We start from the raw sequence: 25,604 nt of genomic DNA, 5'->3' as shown, positions 1-25,604 counted from the left end.
GACAATGTTGGAGCAGATTTTCTCAGCCGAGTATGTGAGTAAAACTGTGTTCATTCTCCAACAGACTAATGTACATACCTGGATTTCAATCTGTTATGTATACATAGTATGTGTACAGGTAGCGTTTCAATGATTGAAAGAAATTAGGTAAATTTCTTCTTGTGTTGGGGGTAATGTTAGGAAACGCTACTGTTGCTGAGCTTTGGTTCAGTTTTGTGTGTTGCATGTAGTTGACTTATTTGTACTTTGTGGGAAAGTACCGATATTATATTTTGTAAACACAATATTTATGCTTGGACGAGAATGCAGGTGAACTTTCTAGTCCTGTCAAAACAAGTTGTTTACCATGCTGTTTTAGTGTGAGTTCGTGGCGTTCGATCGGATTAAGGGTGTCGGCACCTTTTGATGTACGTCACAGAGAACGTCACCATTCTAGTCCATGGGCGGTTCGCATATAATGTAGTTGTATCATGTTCGGTCTGGAATATTCTCGAGATTGAGTATTTACTATATATGCCAGCGCGATTTGAATGTTAAAAAGGCTTCTATTTGAGTTCTGCTACGTTGTGTAGTTGTATGTATTGAATGCTGAATAAATCCTCGAACTCAATTTGACGAGTTGTTTTCTGTTGCTGCGAAGACGGGCGACGTAGAATAAAAGAACACAACTATACGGCATTTAAGAACTTGTGGCAATCTCAAGTGTCGTGTAACAGGTGTTTGTTTTTGCATGATCTGAATATTGTTGATCACAATAAAATTGATATAATTATACATTTTTTTTTATTATTTTCTTTTTATTATATGTGTGATTGTCAAATACGTATTCAACACCTCGTCAAATTCAAGGTTGTTACAACGTTTTCACATTTACACAGGATATCTCTCTCTCTCTCTCTCTCTCTCTCTCTCTCTCTCTCTCTCTCTCTCTCTCTCTCTCTCTCTCTCTCTCTCTCTTTCAGTTTCCAACGAAGACTATAAACTTTTAAACATTCTTCCTCCTAAATCAAGACTCATGTACAATAAAGGTGTGTTGATGCTCGTATAGATCTTTTTAAGTCCAGCCTACTCTTTTCGGGGACTAATCTTTGGAATTCACTTCCAAGCGGTCTCAAACATTCTGTCAATGCCAAAACTTTTAAAGACAGATATTTCTCATTCCTTATACATGGCACATTTCGTTCTCACTTAGCCTGAACATGTTTATATTGTTGATGCCTTATTTGTACCTTTTACACGTTTCAGTAGATAAATGTACCTAATTAATTTCATAACATGACTTATGTAACGATGCTACATTGCTATTACTTGCAACGTAGTTGCTTCATTGACTCCTCAGTTTCACGTTTTTTTTTCTTCCCTCGAAGTTTCACACGTTTTTTGTTGCTTGAAACAGTTTTCATTATACCTTTGACAATAATATGTCATGTTCGTTTGTATGTATATTTTTGTTTGTTTGTTTAGTCTGCTAATCGTTTGCTTGTTTGTCGTTTATTTTTTATTACTTCTTTAATTGATATTCCAACATTTTAAAACGTATTATCATTAGATTAAACCCTCCCATGGGCGAGGGCTGGATGTAAACAAGCACCTTATGCCATTACCCTTGTTAATAAAGAATTTGTCATTGTCATTGTCATTGTCATTTTTTATTCCGCTTTTTCTGTCCACAAACCTTTTCTGTCACCAATTTAAATGTGTGTACATGTATATTGTATGTACGTGCCAAGGTATATTAAAAAAATATATATATATATATTATAAAAAAAAAACAATTTTATTTTTTTTATTTCTTTCTTTTCAAACAACTACTTGTACATTCTTGTCAAGCTATAATTAGTACAACATATAATCTTTCAATATGGCTGCATTATTAACAAATTTGTGTCACGATGATGTGCACATAATGAGACGGGTAAGCCTATACCCCCCTATCAGATACCTGTATTTTGTAAGGAAACGTATTTCTTGCCTTTTTGTTTCTTGCTAACTGACATTCTGATAACAAAGAACCTTTGAATCAATAATTCAACTCAAATTAGTCAAGTTTTATTTTTGGGCCTTATTCCCAGTTTTGGAGAATGACTCATCTACATTTACTGCCAGTTGCTTCACCACTTAGTCTGGAAATGTACATACTATTCTGCTGAATGTGTTAACTGTCTTTTTCAAGACACGTCCATAGGCTCCGTGGTAGCTTGCCAAACAAAGCCCTGAAGCTCATTCATTCAATTTGATTTTATACATTACCATACTTGGTGTAAGTTTATGAAAAAATCGTGGCATGTGCGTCTAGATCAAGGCACAGTGGATTCCCCAGACACTTCAGATTCGTCAAATTTGTCAGAAACTCTCCCCCCCCCCCCCAACGGGCAGACAAATAGCATCCCTTTAAACTGGACAGTTGTTGCATGTCATTTGGAAGTCAAAAAGACAAATAGACTGCTAACGTTTCAAGATCTAGAACCAAGATACATGAAGTATTAGCTATTTGAACGTTTATTTTTATGACAAAACAAGACATTGACAAGTCAGTCAACCCACGGTCTTTGTAGTGATCAAACAGACAAATCATTATGAGAACAAACAAAACATGTCTTCTTCTTCTTCGTTCATGGGCTTACACTTCCACGTTCACTCGTGGATTTTTACGTGTATGACCGTTTTTACCCCGCCATTCAGGCAGCATACGCCGATTTCGGGGGAGGCATGCTGGTTATTTTCGTGTTTCTATAACTAACCGAACTCTGACATGGATTACAGGATCTTTTCCGTGCGCACTTGGTCTTGTGCTTGCGTGTACACACGAAGGGGGTTAAGTCACTAGCAGGTCTGCACATAAGTTGACCTGGGAGATCGGACAAATCTCCACTCTTAACCCACCAGGCGGCAGCGACCGGGACTCGAACTCACGACCTCCCGATTAGGAGGCCGACGTCTTACCACCACGCCACTGCGCCCGTCTAACAAAACATATACAAGAACTAGCTTAGTGAATGCACCTCCACATTATTTGGCTCTGTGTCCACTTGTAAAGAGCAGTCGGTCGGTGTAGTTATGAATGTCTTGCTTTGTCCAACAAAGAAACGTTCCAATATCTAAACTTTCTTCATTTCTGTATTCTTTCACACGGGATCTCCGCCTGGAACTGATACAGCCGCACCCTCATCTTCTATGATCAGCACATCGAAAGGGGTGGGCTTGTCTGCAACAAGAAACACATTTGTCAAACATTCCCACAGAAACAGGTAAGAGTCAGCCACTTCTGGTCACAATGGATGATGAACGTGTCCTACAGAGCCGTGCAACACAGATGGCATTTGTTGTGGAGTATGGTGCACGTGAAATCGAAGAAGACATTCAATCTCTTGAAGAGGTTAAAAGTTGACAAAATGTTACGTTTTTTGTGTCGGAGCAAGCCGATTTTATGAATGTAAATTGGACATTTGTCTCTCAATCTCTGTCCGTCTCTCTCAGTCTTTGTCTGTCTGTCTGTCTGTCTGTCTGTCTGCCTCTCTCTATCTAATTCTCTCTCTCTCATATACACACAAACACAGGCACAGAGACACACACACTCATATGTTCACACACACACACACACACACACACATACACACACACACACACACACACACACACATACACACACACACACACACACACAAACAGGCCTCCCCGCCAACCTCACACAGTAAGTGAAGGTGTTAAGACATGTACTGACCATCAGTAGAGGAGTCTTGTTCAACAGAACATGGTTTAACAGGGGGTTGTTCAGCATGACGTTGTTCAACATGGCATGGTTCAACAGGACGTTGTTCAACAGGGCGTTGTTCAACAGGGCGTTGATCAATAGGACGTTGTTCAACAGGACGTTGTCCAACAGTACGACTGACGTTACTGAAGGAGGTCATCTGATTGTCTTTGCCGTAAGTCTCTCTGCTGTTGGTTTGTGTTGCTGGTCTCTCTGAATTGTGATCATTTGAAAATTGTTCGTGACTCTTACATGCTGAACTGTATCTAAGACGATGTGAAAAGAGTTTGAAAGTCCTGCTCATTTCCTTTCACTTTTTTTCATTTTTTACTATTTCATTTTCATTTTTCATTTTCATTACTTTATTGTCCCATCGCTGGGAAATTCGGGTCGCTTCCTCCCAGTGGAAAGCTAGCAGCAACGGAGTCGCGCTACCCAGGTGTCTGCGTGTTTAGGTGTATTCAGCCACCTGCACTTATGGCAGAATGACCAAGGTCTTTTACGTGCCATTGTGATGACACGGGGGTGGGACATGGCTTCCGTCTCTGGGTCTGCACATAAAGTTGACCCGTGTCCGTCCCGGCCCGAATTCGAACCTGCGACCTTTCGATCACAAGTCCAGTGCTCTACCAACTGAGCTACCGGGCTATGGACAAAATAAACAGGTACGAAGGTTGTGTATTGTATTCGTTATTTTGTTCTGAATTAGCAAGTTAATCTCAAAAAGAAAGTTATTGGAAGTTGGGAAAAGTCTAGTTTTAGAAGAGATTATGCTCACAGACTTTGAGCCACAGACTTTCACTAAACAACGCACAATCCAAATGAAGAGAATATCCATAGTAACAGCCACCACGTGGAGATACAGAGTGTACAAAAGAACACTTACGCATGCGTTGTTTGAAGCAGTTGATGATGACAGCAAGAAAGGCGAGATCTAGGACGACGATAGCAGGAATGAGACCCCCAAGGATCACGCCAATATCCGGGCACTCACCCTGTTGCCTGGCGAAGTTTCTCTCATCTGTTTCTGTAGAACAAAAACCATGAACACAGTGAGGTCTGCTTCTGTTCTGTTCAGCGCCAGTCTGTTCTTGAGGGACAATGTATACCCACCCCTTGTCTGTCTCGGAATTATGAGGGTTGTATCTGTTTGGTAAAGCGCGTACCATGACAATAATTTCATCCAGTTCTGTCTGTCCTGCGACGGTCTGTTTGTCGAGGTACAATACACATCCATTGTCTCTCTCGTAATTATGGGGGTTGTGCCTGGTGGGTAGAGCGCTTAGCATGACAATAATTTCATCCAGTTTTGTCTGTTAAGCGACGGTCTGTTGTTGAAAAACTGCAAATATCCCGACCCCGTTTGTCTTGGAAATGGAGAGGTTGTTATTTCTATAGTTAACAAAAACACCATGCACCACCAAGATAATGAGGCCGGCTTTCGTCTCTTGGAACTTATTTGCACGGTTGTTTTTACATTTAGTCAAGTTATGACTAAATGTTTTAACATCGAGGGGGGGAATCGAGACGAGGGTCGTGGTGTATGTGTGTGTGTATGTGTGTGTGTGTGTGTGTGTGTGTGTGTGTGTGTGTGTGTAGAGCGATTCAGACCAAACTACTGGACCGATCTTTATGAAATTTGACATGAAAGTTCCTGGGTATGATATCCCCATACGTTTTTTTCATTTTTTTGATAAATGTCTTTGATGACGTCATATCCGGCTTTTCGTGAAAGTTGAGGCGGCACTGTCACGCCCTCATTTTTCAACCAAATTGGTTGAAATTTTGGTCAAGTATTGTTCGACGAAGCCCGGACTTCGGTATTGCATTTCAGCGTGGTGGCTTAAAAATTAATTAATGACTTTGGTCATTAAAAATCTGAAAATTGTAAAAAAAATATTTCTTTTATAAAACGATCCAAATTTACGTTCACCTTATTTTCCATCATTTGCTGATTCCAAAAACATATAAATATGTTATATTCGGATTAAAAACAAGCTCTGAAAATTAAATATATAAAAATTATTATCAAAATTAAATTTTCCAAATCAATTTAAAAACACTTTCATCTTATTCCTTGCTGGTTCCTGATTCCAAAAACATATAGATATGATATGTTTGGATTAAAAACACGCTCAGAAAGTTAAAACGAAGAGAGGTACAGAAAAGCGTGCTATCCTTCCCTGCGCAACTACTACCCCGCTCTTCTTGTCAATTTCACTGCCTATGCCGTGAGCGGTGGACTGACGATGCTACGAGTATACGGTCTTGCTGCGTTGCATTGCGTTCAGTTTCATTCTGTGAGTTCGACAGCTACTTGACTAAATGTTGTATTTTCGCCTTACGCGACTTGTTATTTATCTCTCACATCAACATGAAATAAGGGCCCCGTCACACAGCGCTACGTCCTTAATTACCACGATCACTCCGATCTGAACAAGTTATCAAATCGGGGCCTATTGCCGGCAAAATCCAGAGCGTGGCCAAGCGTGGGCCAAACGTGGGAGGATCTCCATGAGCGTGGTTTGGTCGGGGTAAGATCTGCTAGATCGGAAAGCTGCACGCTCTCCCTATTCTTATTTTGAACTGCACAAAACAAGCGTAGCCGGGCGTGGCGCAGTACAGTCTTGATGTAGGTTTTTTGTGTATTTGCCAAGTGCTGGATTTTGACCGCGATTATACGTACCCACCTTCGAAGATGAGCGGACCTGATGGTGGTTTTATCACGACCACAGAGATCTCACCACGATGCTACCACGCTGCTTGTACAATAATGGCGTTACCGCAAAGTTCTTAATAAGACGTTGCCACGCTTTCTGTGGGCCACGACCCCGCTTTTGTGCAAGCGAGGGGAGAGCTTGCAGCTTCCCGACCCCACCCCGATCAAACCACGCTCATAGAGATCCTCCCACGATTGGCCACGCTCTCGGACAATTTAAGAACGTAGTAGAAGCGGCCTCTATGTGTGACTAGGGTATAAGATACCAGACATGTCGCTGCTGTTAACCGTTGTGTCCGCGTGGACTTTGATTTCTGTGAACATATGTCTCCCGCACCCGTGTCCCGGCAACGTAAATAAAGGGAAAAGATACCCGCTGGGAAACAAAGCCCCACCTTCAATACAGGCTGGGACCTTTGGTGGGGCTTTGTTTCCCAGCGGGTATCTTTTCCCGACTTTAGATGAGATACACAAGTGTATGCGTGTTTAGGTGGTATCAGCCATCTGCACTTATGGCACTGTGGTGATACGGGGGTGGAAGATGGGGGTGGGAGATGAGGGTGGGAGATGGGGGTGGGAGATGGGGGTGGGACACGGGGGTGGGAGATGGGGGTGGTGACACGGGTGTGGGAGATGGGGGTGGTGACACGGGGGTGGGAGATGGGGGTGGGACACGGGGGTGGGAGATGGGGGTGGTGACACGGGGGTGGGAGATGGGGGAGGGACACGGGGGTGGGAGATGGGGGTGGTGACACGGGGGTGGGAGATGGGGGTGGTGACACGGGGGTGGGAGATGGGGGTGGGACACGGGGGTGGGAGATGGGGGTGGGAGATGGGGGTGGGAGATGGGGGTGGGACACGGGGGTGGGAGATGGGGGTGGGAGATGGGGGTGGGAGATGGGGGTGGGGGATGGGGGTGGTGACACGGGGGTGGGAGATGGGGGTGGGACACGGGGGTGGGAGATGGGGGTGGTGACACGGGGGTGGGAGATGGGGGTGGGACACGGGGGTGGGAGATGGGGGTGGTGACACGGGGGTGGGAGATGGGGGTGGTGACACGGGGTTGGGAGATGGGGGTGGGACACGGGGGTGGGAGATGGGGGTGGGAGATGGGGGTGGGAGATGGGGGTGGGAGATGGGGGTGGGACACGGGGGTGGGAGATGGGGGTGGGAGATGGGGGTGGGAGATGGGGGTGGGAGATAGGGGTGGTGACACGGGGGTGGGAGATGGGGGTGGGACACGGGGGCGGGAGATGGGGGTGGGACACGGGGGTGGGAGATGGGGGTGGGACACGGGGGTGGGAGATGGGGGTGGGACACGGGGGTGGGAGATGGGGGTGGGAGATGGGGGTGGGAGATGGGGGTGGTGACACGGGGGTGGGAGATGGGGGTGGGACACGGGGGTGGGAGATGGGGGTGGGACACGGGGGTGGGAGATGGGGGTGGTGACACGGGGGTGGGAGATGGGGGTGGGACACGGGGGTGGGAGATGGGGGTGGGACACGGGGGTGGGAGATGGGGGTGGGAGATGGGGGTGGGAGAAGGGGGTGGGGCACGGGGGTGGGAGATGGGGGTGGGAGATGGGGGTGGGAGTTGGGGGTGGGACACGGGGGTGGAAGAGGGGGGTGGGAGATGGGGGTGGGAGATGGGGGTGGGAGATGGGGGTGGGACACGGGGGTGGGAGATGGGGGTGGGACACGGGGGTGGGAGATGGGGGTGGTGACACGGGGGTGGGAGATGGGGGTGGTGACACGGGGGTGGGAGATGGGGGTGGGACACGGGGGTGGGAGATGGGGGTGGGAGACGGGGTTGGGACACGGGGGTGGGAGATGGGGGTGGGACACGGGGGTGGGAGATGGGGGAGGGAGATGGGGGTGGTGACACGGGGGTGGTGACATGGGGGTGGTGACACGGGGGTGGGAGATGGGGGTGGGACACGGGGGTGGGAGATGGGGGTGGGACACGGGGGTGGGAGATGGGGGTGGTGACACGGGGGTGGGAGATGGGGGTGGGACACGGGGGTGGGAGATGGGGGTGGTGACACGGGGGTGGGAGATGGGGGTGGTGACACGGGGGTGGGAGATGGGGGTGGGACACGGGGGTGGGAGATGGGGGTGGGAGATGGGGGTGGGAGATGGGGGTGGGACACGGGGGTGGGAGATGGGGGTGGGAGATGGGGGTGGGAGATAGGGGTGGTGACACGGGGGTGGGAGATGGGGGTGGGACACGGGGGTGGGAGATGGGGGTGGGACACGGGGGTGGGAGATGGGGGTGGGACACGGGGGTGGGAGATGGGGGTGGGACACGGGGGTGGGAGATGGGGGTGGGAGATGGGGGTGGTGACACGGGGGTGGGAGATGGGGGTGGGACACGGGGGTGGGAGATGGGGGTGGGACACGGGGGTGGGAGATGGGGGTGGGAGATGGGGGTGGGACACGGGGGTGGGAGATGGGGGTGGGAGATGGGGGTGGAAGATGGGGGTGGGACACGGGGGTGGGAGATGGGGGTGGGAGATGGGGGTGGGAGATGGGGGTGGGAGAAGGGGGTGGGGCACGGGGTGGGAGATGGGGGTGGGAGATGGGGGTGGGAGTTGGGGGTGGGACACGGGGGTGGAAGAGGGGGGTGGGAGATGGGGGTGGGAGATGGGGGTGGGAGATGGGGGTGGGACACGGGGTGGGGGTGGGACACGGGGGTGGGAGATGGGGGTGGTGACACGGGGGTGGGAGATGGGGGTGGTGACACGGGGGTGGGAGATGGGGGTGGGACACGGGGGTGGGAGATGGGGGTGGGAGACGGGGGTGGGACACGGGGGTGGGAGATGGGGGTGGGACACGGGGGTGGGAGATGGGGGAGGGAGATGGGGGTGGGAGATGGGGGTGGTGACACGGGGGTGGGAGATGGGGGTGGGACACGGGGGTGGGAGATGGGGGTGGGACACGGGGGTTGGAGATGGGGGTGGGACACGGGGGTGGGAGATGGGGGTGGGACACGGGGGTGGGAGATGGGGGTGGGAGATGGGGGTGGGAGATGGGGGAGGGAGATGGGGGTGGTGACACGGGGGTGGGAGATGGGGGTGGGACACGGGGGTGGGAGATGGGGGTGGGACACGGGGGAGGGAGATGGGGGTGGGACACGGGGGAGGGAGATGGGGGTGGGACACGGGGGAGGGAGATGGGGGTGGGACACGGGGGAGGGAGATGGGGGTGGGACACGGGGGAGGGAGATGGGAGCGGGACACGGGGGTGGGAGATGGGGGTGGGACACGGGGGTGGGAGATGGGGGTGGGACACGGGGGTGGGAGATGGGGGTGGGACACGGGGGAGGGAGATGGGGGTGGGACACGGGGGAGGGAGATGGGGGTGGGACACGGGGGAGGGAGATGGGGGTGGGACACGGGGGTGGGAGATGGGGGTGGGACACGGGGGAGGGAGATGGGGGTGGGACACGGGGGTGGGGGATGGGGGTGGGAGATGGGGGTGGGACACGGGGGAGGGAGATGGGGGTGGGACACGGGGGAGGGAGATGGGGGTGGGACACGGGGGTGGGACACGGGGGTGGGAGATGGGGGTGGGACACGGGGGAGGGAGATGGGGGTGGGACACGGGGGAGGGAGATGGGGGTGGGACACGGGGGAGGGAGATGGGGGTGGGACACGGGGGTGGGAGATGGGGGTGGGACACGGGGGAGGGAGATGGGGGTGGGACACGGGGGTGGGGGATGGGGGTGGGACACGGGGGAGGGAGATGGGGGTGGGACACGGGGGAGGGAGATGGGGGTGGGACACGGGGGTGGGAGATGGGGGTGGGACACGGGGGAGGGAGATGGGGGTGGGACACGGGGGTGGGAGATGGGGGTGGGACACGGGGGAGGGAGATGGGGGTGGGACACGGGGGAGGGAGATGGGGGTGGGAGATGGGGGTGGGAGATGGGGGTGGGAGATGGGGGTGGGACACGGGGGAGGGAGATGGGGGTGGGACACGGGGGAGGGAGATGGGGGTGGGACACGGGGGTGGGACACGGGGGTGGGAGATGGGGGTGGGAGATGGGGGTGGGACACGGGGGAGGGAGATGGGGGTGGGACACGGGGGTGGGACATGGATACCGTCTTTGGGTCCGCACATACAGTTAACCCGTGTCCGTCCCGGCCCGGGTTCGAACCAGCTACCTTTCGATCACAAATCCAGTGCCCTACCACCTGAGCTACCCGGGCCCTCGTTCCACCCCCGTGTCACCACAGTGGCACGTAAAAGACCTTGGTCATTCTGCCATAAGTTCACGTGGCTGGTTACACCTAAAGACGCACACACCTGGGTAGCGCGACTCTTGTTGCTGCTAGCTTTCCACTGGGAGGAAGCGACCCGAATTTCCCAGCATTGGGGTTATAGAGTATATAACATTACAAATAAAATATAAACATACTGACCGGTTGCATTCCGTTCTGTTGATGGTATTTCTGCAATACAGACAGAGGTGTAAAGTAATCTGGAGCCTTTTTGGTTCAATATACCCCACCTGCCAAAAAATCCAAGCGCACACAGTCCAGTTTAATGTCTGGAATAATGATAGCAAACAGAAAGAATACTTTAACTTTAAGTGTGTATTTGGGAAGTATCGTATCGCGTTCAACAAACAGTGGACAGGTTTATTCTTCAGCTATTAGCAAGGCAAGGCAAGGCAAGGCAAGGCAAGGCAAGGCAAAGGATTTATTCATGAAAAAACAAAACACAAAATACAAGAACAATAAAGAACTGCTTCAACATATAATACGTAAACTCATTCCGATGAAACATATTAAAACAATATTAAAAATATTAGCGCAATCAATAATTAAATTAGAAATTAATTTAGAAATAGTATTGTCAATGATATAGGTATATTTAAAGTAGAAACAATCATATAAAAAGCAGGGGAAAAAAAGAAAACAAAAGATCAATGAAGAAGGATGCTCCCCGCCAACAACAACAAAAAGAAACAAAAAAAGAAAGAGGAAAAAAAGAAAGGGCTAAAGCAGCCTGCATGCAACTGGGATATTAAAAAAAAAATTAAAATAAAAAAATAAAAACCTGTCACTGTGCCAATCGTGAGCACTTGTGCGGGGCCCACACCCCGACTGGACACTTCACGGTTGATGACGAAACAGCGGTATTGTCGGCCTGTATCGGACCCGGTCAGACGCCGTGTCAGTGTACTTGTCTGACGCTTGTAGCAGGGGTTGGCGGTTGGTACTAAGGAGCCTGTGTTGATGTCGGTGGCTGGGTGGCCGATCAGATGATAAGGCTTCCAGTTTTCTTCTCCGGAGGTTTGAGTGGCTGTGTCCTGGTACTCCCATGTCCATTGAATCTTTCAACAGAGCATAACTAGATTGTCATTTTGACGAAAAGCAAATGCTTTATACGACACCCCATCGTCATGTCCAATTCCAATGGACCCCCCCCCCCCCCCCCGCCTCCAAGACGACCCCCTACCCCCCCCCCCCCACCCCAATAGAACTCCCTCCCTTTTAAGCCCCTGTTTTCTGAAACTGTTTTTTCTTAACCTCTGTAAATGTACGAATTTTTTAAGACTCCTTTCTTATTCAGATCTGGTTTTCTCAGATGTTCCATGTCTTAACAGGAGGGTTCCACTGTGTATGATTCAAGAATATTTGCTGTTATTAACAGCTCTTGTTTATTCAGCGTAGCAATAGGGACCGATATTTAGACGAGACAAGTAGGCCTATAATGCCGACGAGTCGAAGACGAGTCGTATTATTCTTGTTCGAGTCTAAATATCGGAAACCTATTGCTACGCTGAAAACACAATAGCGTTTATGTAGCTATTCTGACATTATATTGTGTTAAAATCATGTTTTTGTCAGCAACACCTACCAGAATGGTCCATGTCGTTGATTGCAGACGACGGTTATAGTGCGCATATCCCTTTGCGCATGTATCCAAGGAAATCACCGAACATTGAAAACCCCACGGACATGTGTTACGGAGAAGACTCGAGATAACCGGATGTTTAGCATTACGTCAATATGCTAGGAATCATATGACGTCATGACGTATCATGCTTGCTTGCGTATATTCTATGTTCGAAAGTCTGACTTCTGTTGGGGATTCGCGTGATGAAGACTGCAGTAAATCTGTAGATGACAAGAGAACAAGGATTGTCTCAGAAGAAACGACTTAATGTTTCAGACCGGTAACTTCATTTCAACATTGCACTCTACACTCTTCAAAAAAATTTAAGGATCACTTTTTTACAAGCACGCCACACAAAACAGACAAGACCGAAAGTCCAAGGTTTAGGGTCACTTTTGATATGTTGACCCTCTTAATTCATCAACCACAAATGCGTGTGTAAAAATGAACACAGAAATCCAAAAAGTATACTTTGACTCGTTTTTTGGTTGTTCTGAATCGTTCCATCGCGCGCGCAGTCTTGGCTCATGACCTTGTGCACATACGTGTGCTACGTCACGAGCCTTGAACAACAAACATGGCCGGCTCAAGCAGTGAGGAAGACAAGTGGAATACGGACCGGTTTTCAGCCAGCCTGAGGTTTTAGCGTGCCCGTTTGAGCCTCTTCGGGCAATACGAAATGGTATGTGATTCTCTTTGTTGATGTTGACACACCACTAGTCCGTAGTCGCTGCCTCTTGCATGCTAGATCGAAGTCAGGTGTGTTTTTCACAGATCAGTTGATGTGCTTCCACAGATCTGTAAGCATGTAAAGATCATTGATTTATGCTATTATTTCAGGCATCTGGTGTTGTTTATTTTCCTATCTTTAATCAAGGATTTCGTCCTTGAACTGCCCAGTTTAGAATAAATGTTTCCACAGTGATGTTCACACGCGACTATCCTTATTTTCTCTTGGAATTCTGAGTAATTTTTCAGTCACACAACAAAACATGTAGACAGCAAGTTAACATTGCGCAAAGTCTGTTTCTTGCGGACAAAACTGCAATTATCCTGGTATTTTTATTTGCGACAGTAAGACACTACATGACATCGACACCACTAAACAGTGAAACTTTTTTGAAATGGCGGTGGGCTGCTTTCATGTGCTAATACTAATAGTGATCCTGACATTTTTCTTGCGAAACGGTCAAAGGGAAGTAATAAATGAATTTAGTTTTTTAAACGAGCACACGTGATTTCCGATCTCAAACTAGATCTGAAATCATAAGATTTTCTGAGCAGTGGCGAAACGCTGATGGCTAGTGATATCGCAAGCCGTTTTGGAAGCAAATAAGCACTGTCAGACATATGCTGAAACACGATTACAGCAGTTCAAACTTTTTGATCATTGATTTTTAGGAGTACGCAATGTCGGACAGTCACACTACAAAAAGACAATGCGTTAGTGCATAGATCGGTATTCTCAAACGTCACGAACAGACATTACGTTGCTACTATATTATTTTACTGTATTAACAAAACCTCACAGTCCCATTAAAAATGTGTGGTGTGTGTCGAAAAGCAACCATATGAGATTCAGTGCAATTTCTGTGTATACCTTAGAATCTCAAGGTAATTTTTGAACGGGGCATACAGATGATACATGTTGCCATGATCACAGAGTGATACGTGTATTTTGCTTATCAGGTGTCAGTGCAGAAACTCCAAGAGGGAACGAAATTCAAATATCTGGAAAACCTGGATGAGGAGATAGACAGCCTAACAACACATCCTCTATGTTTGTTCGGACATCTACTACCTTCAAACTGCATACTATGCGTACACACAGGAATATGGACGACTCAACATTGATCAAAATGGGTAAGTAACACAACACAAACAGATGATTTTCATTATGATAGATTTATTTATCTGAAAGTAAAATTGACAACAGAGTGTACAATTTGTTTTCAAATACAAAAATATCACATTGGGTTAAAAAAAAACCACCATCATATATCATTAAAACTATTCTTTATTTCTAAACACATACATATCAGCATAGTTTATTCATGTAAACATCCTCATTTCGGTTCCCAGTCTATCTGAAATCAAGGTAAGATATATGCCCCAAAAAATAGCGATCACACAGTGCTTCAGCATGAATTTGAAAACCTGCTCTACGTCACATAGACACAGCGTGTCTTATGATTCTATCCATCCTCTCCAAACAAACACGTACACGTTTTCTCTTGTACGAATGTCTTAAAAGCTCAAACTAAGCTGCTGTTTTATTCTGTCTTGCTTTGCAGGAAATACAGGCACGTCGCTTACCCATAACAGGCAGCTGGTGCGCTAGCGAGTGGGGTTTCTCGGCAGAAGCATCAGAGTACCATTACCAACCTGTGCAGTCAAAACAATCAGAAATACTTTCCCAAACGGATGAAGAGTGGGGTTCAAACTCCCTGAGCTACAGAAGGCTGAAATATACTTTTACAAATCGTGTGACTGTGTTGAACAGATTCCTGCATGGTTTGAAGATGATACTGGGTTGTCACGTGGTCCGGTACATGGTTCACATTCTGCAACATTTTGTTCCAGACTTTTTCCACTGTTGGTCTACTCCTGCATCAGGTAGTCAGTCCATGAGCCGGTCAGCATAGCCTGTGTCCAGTATTGTCCGTTTGCCTGTTGCCTGAAACATGGTTGTTTGGAAGTAAGGCCAAAAAAAAAAATAGTCTGTTTACGGTAACCCGACCGACCCTATTTTTTTCGCGCGACCCTAGACTTTTTTTTGGCATTTGGGGAAAAAAAAAAAAAAGCTTTTTTTTTTTTGGGTGTAAAATAACGTAAAAATAATGGTTTTTTGAAAAAAAAAAAAAAAAAAAAAAATCCCGACCTACAGACCCTATTTTTTTGGGCCTATGTTACCGTAAACAGACCTCTTTTTTTTGGCCTAACTAACGATCTCTGCACACATTTTAACATGTGAATAAGAACAGAAAAAGTTTGTCAAAAGTATACATAGTTTAATTTGCATTTACTTCAAGGCCAGACTTTCTTAGGGAATGTTTTACACGTGTGGCGTTAAAGAAATTAATTCATAAAATTATACATTCCCAAAGAGAGTACCCATACAGAGTGTTCAGTTCTGGTATTTTTCAAAACGGAAGGATGGCCATATCCCATGTAAAAGCCTGGTAAGATTTGAGATTTTGAACTCAATCGTTTACACGGGAAGGGCTGTCCATTTAAGAGGACGCATCCATGCCTGGATGAGAAATACACTGATAACACAGAAAAAGCACGAGTTTAACCTGCATATTCACAAAACTGGTTCAGAGGCCCGGTAAAGGGAACACATGTTAATTATTTTAAGAGAACATCACGAAGACCTAATTATTAAATTAAAGCCTTTCTGCACGAATGTACATCTTCTATGAATTATATTCTAAAACACCACATGTGTAATTCATTCCACACACAAAATCCAGCTCCAAGAAGCAGTGAGGCTGTTGATTATTGGTATGTGTTGAAGTCGACAGATGATTTTTCCTGTGTAAACTGAGCCTTGGCATATCTGATATAGTGAGCAAAGACCTGCATTTTTTTTAAACGTGTTCAGAGGCCTTGAAATGGTTAAACATTTTGTTTATTTCAAGTAGTCTTTATGAAGAAAAAATTAACAATAAGGAAGGCAAATGGGTTGAAATGCAAATTAGATTCCTTTTGACGAACTTTTTATGTTCTTCTTCACGTGTTACATTATGCGTACGTAGATCGCAAGATATTTTCGAAAAAAATCATAGATAAGCCAATCTGCAAACGGACACAAATTCACAATATTTATGAAGCCAATAAATTTGACTCAAGAACAAAGCTTATGTGTTTGAGGTGATGTGCATGGGTATGAATGTTGAATGAGTCCGTCAAAGATACCCTCCATGTCGCCTTTATACAGTGGAACCTACCATTAAAATTATACCACCTTAAATTACCTTGCTCTTTCAAATGTACTGCTTAAACTTCTTGAACATGCAACTCTTGCTGTCTACCATAAAGACCATCAGGTCAACAACATACTCGTGAATGTTTTGTTTTGGTCTATAATTAAAAATTTCAGAAAATACCCTTTTTTATATTTTTTATTCGGAAGCATACTAACTTTATTTGAAACTACTTCGACAGATATAGTTTTGCAGGTTGACGGGAGGTGAGTTACGAAAGAAATTCAATCCATATGTCGCTCAGCACAGAAAGCATAAACGATTAACATGAGTAGAAATGAACTTGTACTTGTTTTCATAATGTATTATTTGGATGGTATCTGTCAAAGACACTTTCTCGTTTTTTTGCAAAGCTAGAATAAGGCACTAATTTTCAAAACAAAACAAAAATCTTACGATGAATGGCACGTTGGTTTTCTCCTGTGGTGATTCTGGACGGTAGGAACAGGACTGGTCAACAGTTGCGTTGTGATCACGGAGAACCGGGAAATCTGGAATGGTCACGGTGTCAGTGTCTAGTGACCTGTTCTGACCAGTGGCCGTGAGTGATGATGAAAGGTCTGGAAGTAAAAGAAGAGAGAAAATGAGTGTGAGTATAAATCAATTCGAAAGTATGCTTCTGATCTATACAGTACACTGAACATTTAGACACCCTCTGGAAGTCGTCTGGATGTGTATCCATGTTGTAGCAATTAGACTGGTTTTGCGTCTCTCAGTCAATGCAGAAAGATTAATTCCCTGCACAATTCGTAATCTTCTTGTCTCTAGCATGCAGGTGTCTGTTTACCTTACCGGTTGCACATCCACCAAAAGTTTAGATCTGGTAAAAATAGCATTAAACCATGATTCCAGCAAACGCTGCCAATTTCATGAATTGATATCAGGGGATAGTTTGCGACTGAACAGAATAAATAACGTGACACACGCATTGTCTTACGTGTCCACAACCCTGACTACTTTTTACTCTTACTCTTAGCTCAGCTCAGACCGTTCTGTAAGTTGTAACTCTGTAGATCTTGCCTGTGGCGCATCTGTACTCCAGCGAATATCAGCTGGACCCAGACACACTGTTCTGCACCAATTCGTATTCGCTGCGGATCAAAACAATGTTTACGTATGCATGAAAATAAAAGCATGTACTCTGACCTTCAACGCATTCCTTCTTGTGAGATAATCCGCTGTTCGTATGTCGCCTCGGAGTTTCGATGGCTCGTCGTAATACTGCCCTCTCCGGACTTTTATGAAGGGAAGACACTGCCAGGGGTCAAAACATTTGTTTCAGGGATGAAACGCCAACTTTTGTGCTGCAGAAAAATGGCGAAATCTGTGTCCAGAAAGTGCCCGACACTTTGAAATCTGCACGCTTGTGCTGCACACATCTCTTCCATTTCCACAAGAGACTCAGAGTTTTATGAGGGAAAGTGTGCTATGAAATGCCTGGGGACATTGACGAGTTGTTGCAGTTTGCGGCTGCTCTCCACCGAGGCATTCTTTTCGGGCATACAGTGGTGACTTTTCTGTGTGAAAATCAAGCTGGTACTAGTGGTAGAATCAACACAATAACTTGTGACGTCACAGTGCACCGACGTCACAGTGCACCGAAAACCACGTGACCACTACTTGACCCCAGGCGACTTGTCTTGGTTAGCCCCGCAACACTAAATCTTCAACTACAACAACAACAATTTTTTTTCAATTTTTAAAATATTTTTCCAGAGATGTTTGTAACATTTGGCATTCGATTTTCAAGTTTTTGGGCATATTTAAAAACCTTGGACTTTTCCTTTAAAAAAAAAATTGAACAACCAAGGAGTAGCCTAATGACAAACAAGATCGAACGCGGCAGCGACAATTTAGCTAGAGTGTGTCAAACGTGACAACCCTTGAAAATGGAATTCACAACAATGTGAATCAGTGTCAATAACGCGTGTGCCCTCCGTTGTGTGCCAGGCATTCAACACATCGTTGGCGCATGGAGTGGATCAGGTTGCATATGAATGCTCTGGGAACTCCATTCTACTCCTGCTGGAGCCATTGCAGCAGTTGACCCAGATTGGCAGGAGGAGGGTGATGTTGCTGTACCCGACGACAAAGCTCGTCTCACATGTGCACTATGGGGTTCAGGTCCGGGCTGTTGGCTGGCCACAGCATCCTGTTGACCCTGGCCCGCTGGAGCGATGGGGAGGTGCGTTGTCATCCTGAAGAATCGCACGAGGGCCGATCGCTTGGAGGGCTGGAACGACCAGGGGTTGCAGGATGTCATTTTGGTAGCGGACAACGGTCAAGTTGCCCACTACATGTTACAGAGGTGTCCTTAGACGTGTGCTGATCCCTCCCCAGACTATCCCAGAGCCTCCGCCAAAACGCTGTCGTTACAGAACAGCGCCTTCTGCGAAGAGCTCTCCGCGACGCCTCCACACTCGGATGCGACCATCAGCAGGTTCCAAGCAAAAGCGGGACTCATCTGTAAACAACACATGAGCCCACTGCTGACGTTGCCACCTCACATGTTGAGTGCACCAGGCTCGGCGAGCTGCTCGGTGATTAGCAGTCAGGATTGTTCCTCGGTCCGGACGCCTTACATGCAAACCAAAGTTGTGTAAGCGGTTTCGGATCGTCTGACCACTAACAGCAGTTGTAGGCGTTGCCTAATGTTGTTTGCAGTAGCCATTCTTTGTTGCATGGCCTGCCTCTGAATGAAGCGATCCTCTCTTTGTGTGGTGACTCTGGGCCGACCAGAACGGTGTCGCACCTGCACTCTTCCAGTTGCGTGGAATCTCTGTTTTAGTCTGATGATGACAGAGGGAGCCACTGCAAGCCTCTGGGTCACTTGCCTGGCAGCAACACCGTCTTGTAGCCATCCTATTGCCCTCCCTCTATTCAAATCGCTCAGTTTTCTTCGTGGGGGCATGTTGCTACGGTGCATAATTGTGTCAGCGTGTCAACCTTTAAACACAAGCTGGTGAGCAATGTTCATAGCCAGGACCCTGTTGTAGCACGTGCATCACAACCTTTTGCCCTGGCATGCGTTCCGCAAATTTCATGGGGCTATAAAAATCACCCTTTTTCTTCCAAAATGCAGAAGCTTTTGAGAAGTCCCACAAAGGGAAATAACTCTGCCTGCCAAACAAAATTCTAGGTCAAGACTCATTGTTCATTTCTTAATTCAAACACATTAATCTTTGAATTATTATGTCGATGTTTAATTTTTTGGCAATTTTTTTATAATTAGATCCGTTTTTTCAACCGATCCTTAACTTTTTTTGAAGAGTGTACAATGGACGTTCTATGAGACAGGAGAGTTTGCTGAGTTTGTGTTAAACACAGGAAAGATCGTCTGCTAGAATCAGAGATAGGTTGCTTCAGATTGCAGCTTCTTGAACTTTGCAAGGTGTGTTGCCTGTTAAAGAACTGGATTTTACACGCAATGTATGTCATGTACAGTAAGCAACAACAAATACACACACAAATCAAATGGCATCGTCTGTCGACTAGTCTGTACTAGTCACATAAACAAACCTGGCGAGGTATGCGTGTACTTTATACATGTGGAAGAAACCGGAACCATGCGTCTTTGTTATTGCCGATATCGTTTGGATATCAGCAAAAAAATACCAACTTCCGTTGCGTTATGCTTTGATGATCGGAAAAGGGATGTGCGAGACCATCCAATCACAGCCCCCGATTTCCCCCACGTGTTCATCAGAATAGCTGTATACCCTCATAACATGATATGCAAGAGAACGTTGATGTTTCCTCCTGCAATTGCCCCAAACTGTATCCCCGTGCGACCTGACATATCAAGTCATTATCTTATTCCATCCCAAAATTATCATAGGAAACTTGCCCAACCGTCACATCCCTTCCCACAACCATCACTAACCTCAGTCATACTCAACATCCTAACATTTGTGAGTGAAAAAAAACCCCACAAAATAAAACAATTATTTTTGAACTCAGTTACATCCAAATAGCCAACTTGCACAATAACCCGCTTGGATAGCTCTTCGATGCGAGAGATACGGAAGGTTCACTGGCCTGCGGGCAAAACTTTTGCTCTCAAGAGTTATCGTTCCTTCCATACGCTATTGCCTACAATGGCTACCGAACAGCAGAAATTTCATGCGATTGCAAGTACCAACGTTGCAAAAGTGTCACCCTCATAGAACAGAACTTGACCGAGAAATGCAATGACACAGAACTTGACCGAGAAATGCAGTGACACAGAACTTGACCGAGAAATGCAGTGACACAAAACTTGACCGAGAAATGCAGTGACACAGAACTTGACCGAGAAATGCAGTGACACAGAACTTGACCGAGAAATGCAGTGACACAGAACTTGACAGGTGTGAAACACAGTCACCAATCACAGCTGACTGGCTCAAGAGGTCAATGTGGTGCGGGACTGAGGCTCCTCCAGCGTTAACATTTACCTATGTTTGATCATACCGACCGGCGCAGTGGCGTGGTGGTAAGACATCGGCCTCCTAATCCGCCGGTCGGGAGTTCGAATCCCGGTCGCTGCCGCCTGGTGAGTTAAGAGTGGAGATTTTTCCGATCTCCCAGGTCAACTTATGTGCAGACCTGCTAGTGGCTTAACCCACTTTGTATGTACACGCAAGCACAAGACCAAGTGCGCACGGAAAAGATCCTGTAATCCATGTCAGAGTTCGGTGGGTTATAGAAACACGAAAATACCCAGCATGCCTCCACCGAAATCGGCGTATGCTGCCTGAATGGCGGGGTAAAAACGGTCATATACGTAAAAATCCACTCGTGCTAAAAACATTAGTGAACGTGGGAGTCTAAGCCCATGAACGAAGAAGAAGAAGAGAAGAAGATCGTACCTCTTGAACATTTCCCAGGAGAGAGCAACAATGATTAGCAATAGCACTTAGCCCTTTCGCCACCACAAGGTACTCAGCATCCTGAACAGCGTTTCTTCTCAAGAACCGTTTAAACGTTCCTTTGATTTGTTTTCAAACAAGAAGGGCAAAGCCCATACGACTCACATGCTTGACCTTGATCTTTACAACTAAACCTAGCAATGACATCATACACTAAGAACTGCTTTACACATTTTTCCTACCAAAATACATGTGACCTTGACCCAAGGTCATCCAAGGTCATGCAACACAAAGCTGTTAATTCAAGACATAGGAAGTACAATGGTGCTTATTGGCTCTTTCTACCATGAGATATGGTCACTTTTAGTGGTTCAATACCTTATTTTGGTCACATTTCATAAGGGTCAAAGTGACCTTGACCTTGATCATATGTGACCAAATGTGTCTCATGATGAAAGCATAACATGTGCCCCACATAATTTTTAAGTTTGAAACAGTTATCTTCCATAGTTCAGGGTCAAGGTCACTTCAAAATATGTATACAATCCAACTTTGAAGAGCTCCTGTGACCTTGACCTTGAAGCAAGGTAAACCAAACTGGTATCAAAAGATGGGGCTTACTTTGCCCTATATATCATATATAGGTGAGGTATTCAATCTCAAAAACTTCAGAGAAAATGGGAAAAATGTGAAAAATAGCAAGGTCAAGATGCTATGTATGTTTTTTGGGGCCTTGTCATCATACACCATCTTGCCAAATTTGGTACTGATAGACTGAATAGTGTCCAAGAAATATCCAACGTTAAAGTTTTCCGGACGGACGTCCGGACGGACGGGGGGGACGGACCGGACGGACGACTCGGGTGAGTACATAGACTCACTTTTGCTTCGCATGTGAGTCAATGATAAAAACAGCCCACCACTGGCCCTCCAAATAGGCCATACCTGATATTGGTTCTTCACAGTGCCAACAATACCGTCGCAGCGAATGGTCAGTGTATCGCTGGACGTCCAATCGGACACACCGCTGGGTTGGGCAGTCAGTGTTAGTGTGCCAGGGCTCACTGTAAAATAACATCGATGAGGTGATATCATTCATAATAGCCCCTAGTCATGTTTCAAGATAATATCATTTCTAATTGACCATTGAGGTTTCAAAATGTATAACAGGGAAGTGGTACGTCTTACACATAGAATTCAAAATACAGCATCACACACACATAAAGATAAAGATGATCATGAGTACATGGACGTTTGTTTTTACCAGGGAGAGAGAGACACACACACACACACACACACACACACACACACACACACACACACACACACACACACACACACACACACACACACACACACATACACACACACAAAGAGAAAGAGAGAGACAAAGAATACAGCTACCTTCAATCGTCAGATTTTGTGAAGCTTGGTACGTCTTATAGGCACTGCTAGCTTCTGAAGTAGCAGTGCAGATGATCATGCCAGCATCATCGCAGTTGACTTTGTACAACGTCAGAAAAATTTTCTTTTCTCGGAGACTGCCAAACACCTTGGCAGAGCCTTGAAATGACGTCTGCGTCAACACGGCATCCGCTTCCAGTGGTGGAGAAGCTGCCGCAATCGTCACAGGGTCAGCATTAGGACTGGTATGCAGCACACGCTCAACCTTCATGCCCGTCATAAGTTCGTCCTCAACTACTGAGATTGCTCTACATCCAATAGAAATAATCCCCCCGTCACCGTCCGAGGCGCTGGGTGTCAAGGTCAGTGTTGCTGGGGTGAATTTGATATCAGTCGGGCCGTCAGGCTCTAGACTCTGAGCTGCAATCCAACACAACAAGGACATGTTCAGTCATTGCCAGGGGCTTTTGCTTCAACTGCTACGGTACTGAGAACGTTTCCTCCGGAATCGGCGTATGGTTGCCTGAATGGCGGGGTACAAACGGTCATACACGTAAATATCCACTCGTCCAAAAACATGAGTGAACGTGGGAGTTTCAGCCCATGAATAAATAATAAAAATAAGAAGAATATACTGAAAACCTACATGTAATACGATCGCTAGTTACAGTTGTTCAGGAACTGTTTGAACCCGATTTAAAACAAAGCTTTAATTCGAGTGCAATGTCGTGACACATGTGTTTTTGGAATCTGTTTTCAAGAATATATGCTATTAGTATTAGTCACGAATCCTCTGCAGATTGACAAAGCAGCATTGAACACGACTTGAACATGCTGGTGGATCGGTGGTAAGTCAGTGGTTAATGGCACAGTACTGTTCTTTACAAACCCAATGATACCCAGATGATGCCCTTTAATTCCCAAACACTGACAGCTATTGCTTTACAAAACGCTGCTTTACTCATTTTCCATACGGAGAGCTCAGTTTGGTTATCCTCGCTGAAACACGGCAGCATAAGAACCGTGGCACAAGAACAGCAGCATACGTTTGGAAGTACAAGGCATACACACTTCTTACCCTTTTGCAGCAAACACAGCAGAATTGTCCACAAGACATGACAAACGTGCCATGCCATTTTGTTCCTAGATGAGGCATTTTGTCTAGAACCTGTACCACATCCTCTACGTATAACGTACGTCATCAACTTGAGTTTTTATTACGTCAAGCGTTTGCCAAGATGTACACGTCGCGCTAGCCAAGACGACACGTAACATGGATTCTGGAGATTGATCGTGAAGACAAATGCGTTGGTTTCTGTAAAATGTTTGTTTTTGTCTGTTCCATTTTAACATATTAAACTAAGTTACATGACTATCTTTCGGAAATGCTATAGCGGATTAACATGAGCTGGTTTCAGGAAACGTAACGAGTGTAGGTTGATCTATTCGCTCTGAAGAGAGAAGGCAATCTAGCACACATTTCATTGTAAGAGTGAATCGTACAATTTGTAAAATGCTAATTATTAAGTAGAAGTGCAATGCCAAGGCACTGCATACCCCCAGCGAAGGATAAATTGGTTATCTCTCTCTCTCTCTCTCTCTCTCTCTCTCTCTCTCTCTCTCTCTCTCTCTCTCTCTCTCTCTCTCTCTCTCTCTCTCTCTCTCTCTCTCTGGATTGCTTCCGGCGTGTCAAAGGAGCAACACACGTTTTTTGGAGCTCCTGATTTATCAGCGTTTCTGACACCACAATGCCAGTCGTATGACTCCCTACTGCTGCAGAAGATGTCTTGTCAACCCTACTGTGTAAACATACGGTGACATCGTGGAAAGTGGCCGGAACAGAAGAAGGAACAGTATTCGTTCTCCGCTTGAAATGTGACCGGGACGACCGTGGTTTCGCCATGACACCCGCACCGACCGGTGCATGGAGACGCAAACCACCAGCCCAGCAAAGAAGAGACCAGCAAAGAAGAGACCAAAGAAGAGACCAGCAAAGAAGAGACCAGCAAAGAAGAGACCAGCAAAGAATAGACCAGCAAAGAAGAGCCCAGCAAAGAAGAGACCAGCAAAGAAGAGACCAGCAAAGAAGAGACCAGCAAAGAAGAGACCAGCAAAGAAGAGACCAAAGAAGAGCAGAGCAGAACAGAACAGTGCCAAGGTAGGAATGAAGAGAGACAATGTTCAATGCACAGTTGACAGTGACGCATGCCGTCAGACCGAGACAAATAATAACCAGTGTCATGTCAATAAGCCTGATGTAGGTCAAGCCAGCAAAGGAACGCACGTTCATGTCACTTGTCACCGCGAAGCACGTGCCAGTGACCGTGGCTTGTCCACCCAACCACATTCCAATGTGGCAATGCTCCCTCCTCTAGATGCAGAGCGAGATTCACGCATGAATGACGACACTCCTAACCCAGATAGCACGCTGTGTATCAACAAAAAGCAAGCATGTCTTGTGTAAATGAAAACATGGAAACAGACAACCAGTCTTCTCAAGATGCCGTGACGGAAACTCCGTTGTTCGACATACTTTCAGAGCTGCCCGAGAATAAGAAAACGCAGCTGAAATCTACATTCAGGAACATAACGTTAAAGAAAATGGTGCGTCAGTCCAAAGGTGGCAAGAAAATGGTGCTGGCTGAAAGTGACGATTGTTTGCTGGTGTTTGATTGTGAAATGTGTGTTTAATACCAGAACGTATTACGTGATACCAGAGGCAGCAGAAACAGCTTCGGAGGACATGCGAAAGGACATGCTCTCCCTACGGAGAGGGCAGCAGGTGAACTGGGTCCGCTTCAAAGAAGAAACTGAGCAACTAACCACGGATCTACATGACTATGTGCGGATAATACGAACATTCCTTGAGACTGGAGAAAGACTGTGAATGTGGCTGCCTTAATGTCGACTAAATAGCAGCGTCGTTATCCGGCAACGCGATCGAACACATTGATATTGGTCACAGACTAAAGACACTTTCGCAAG

General features: G+C 46.5%; 1 protein-coding gene and 1 long non-coding RNA gene across 2 annotated transcripts; both read right to left on the bottom strand.

Annotated features, from left to right (window-relative positions):
- Positions 1-2,483: 2,483 nt before the first annotated feature.
- Positions 2,484-23,790, bottom strand: LOC138974157 (uncharacterized). The gene is made up of 8 exons (XM_070346860.1): positions 23,698-23,790; positions 22,620-23,039; positions 22,161-22,279; positions 11,534-11,810; positions 10,894-10,923; positions 4,638-4,778; positions 3,722-3,964; positions 2,484-3,205 (listed from the first exon to the last, which is right to left on the bottom strand). The coding sequence occupies exons 1-8, from the start codon at positions 23,753-23,755 to the stop codon at positions 3,126-3,128; spliced, it is 1,368 nt and encodes a 455-aa protein (XP_070202961.1). The 5' UTR covers positions 23,756-23,790; the 3' UTR covers positions 2,484-3,125.
- On the bottom strand, positions 14,376-17,258 carry LOC138974131 (uncharacterized). The gene is made up of 2 exons (XR_011458323.1): positions 16,762-17,258; positions 14,376-15,053 (listed from the first exon to the last, which is right to left on the bottom strand). It is a non-coding gene; the product is annotated as an uncharacterized lncRNA (long non-coding RNA).
- Positions 23,791-25,604: the final 1,814 nt, after the last annotated feature.

This window comes from Littorina saxatilis, linkage group LG8 (assembly GCF_037325665.1).
Source record: "Littorina saxatilis isolate snail1 linkage group LG8, US_GU_Lsax_2.0, whole genome shotgun sequence".
NCBI classification, from domain to species: domain Eukaryota; kingdom Metazoa; phylum Mollusca; class Gastropoda; order Littorinimorpha; family Littorinidae; genus Littorina; species Littorina saxatilis.
This window is presented reverse-complemented; position numbering and strand designations above follow the sequence as displayed.

Coding starts and splice junctions, on each gene's coding strand:
- LOC138974157 (XM_070346860.1), bottom strand. CDS start 23,755: ATGGCATGGCACGTTTGTCATGTCTTGTGGACAATTCTGCTGTGTTTG. Junction 23,040..23,697: donor GCTGTGTTTGCTGCAAAAGG/GTAAGAAGTGTG, acceptor GTTGGATTGCAG/CTCAGAGTCTAGAGCCTGAC. Junction 3,965..4,637: donor CTGCTTCAAACAACGCATGC/GTAAGTGTTCTT, acceptor ATCACAATTCAG/AGAGACCAGCAACACAAACC.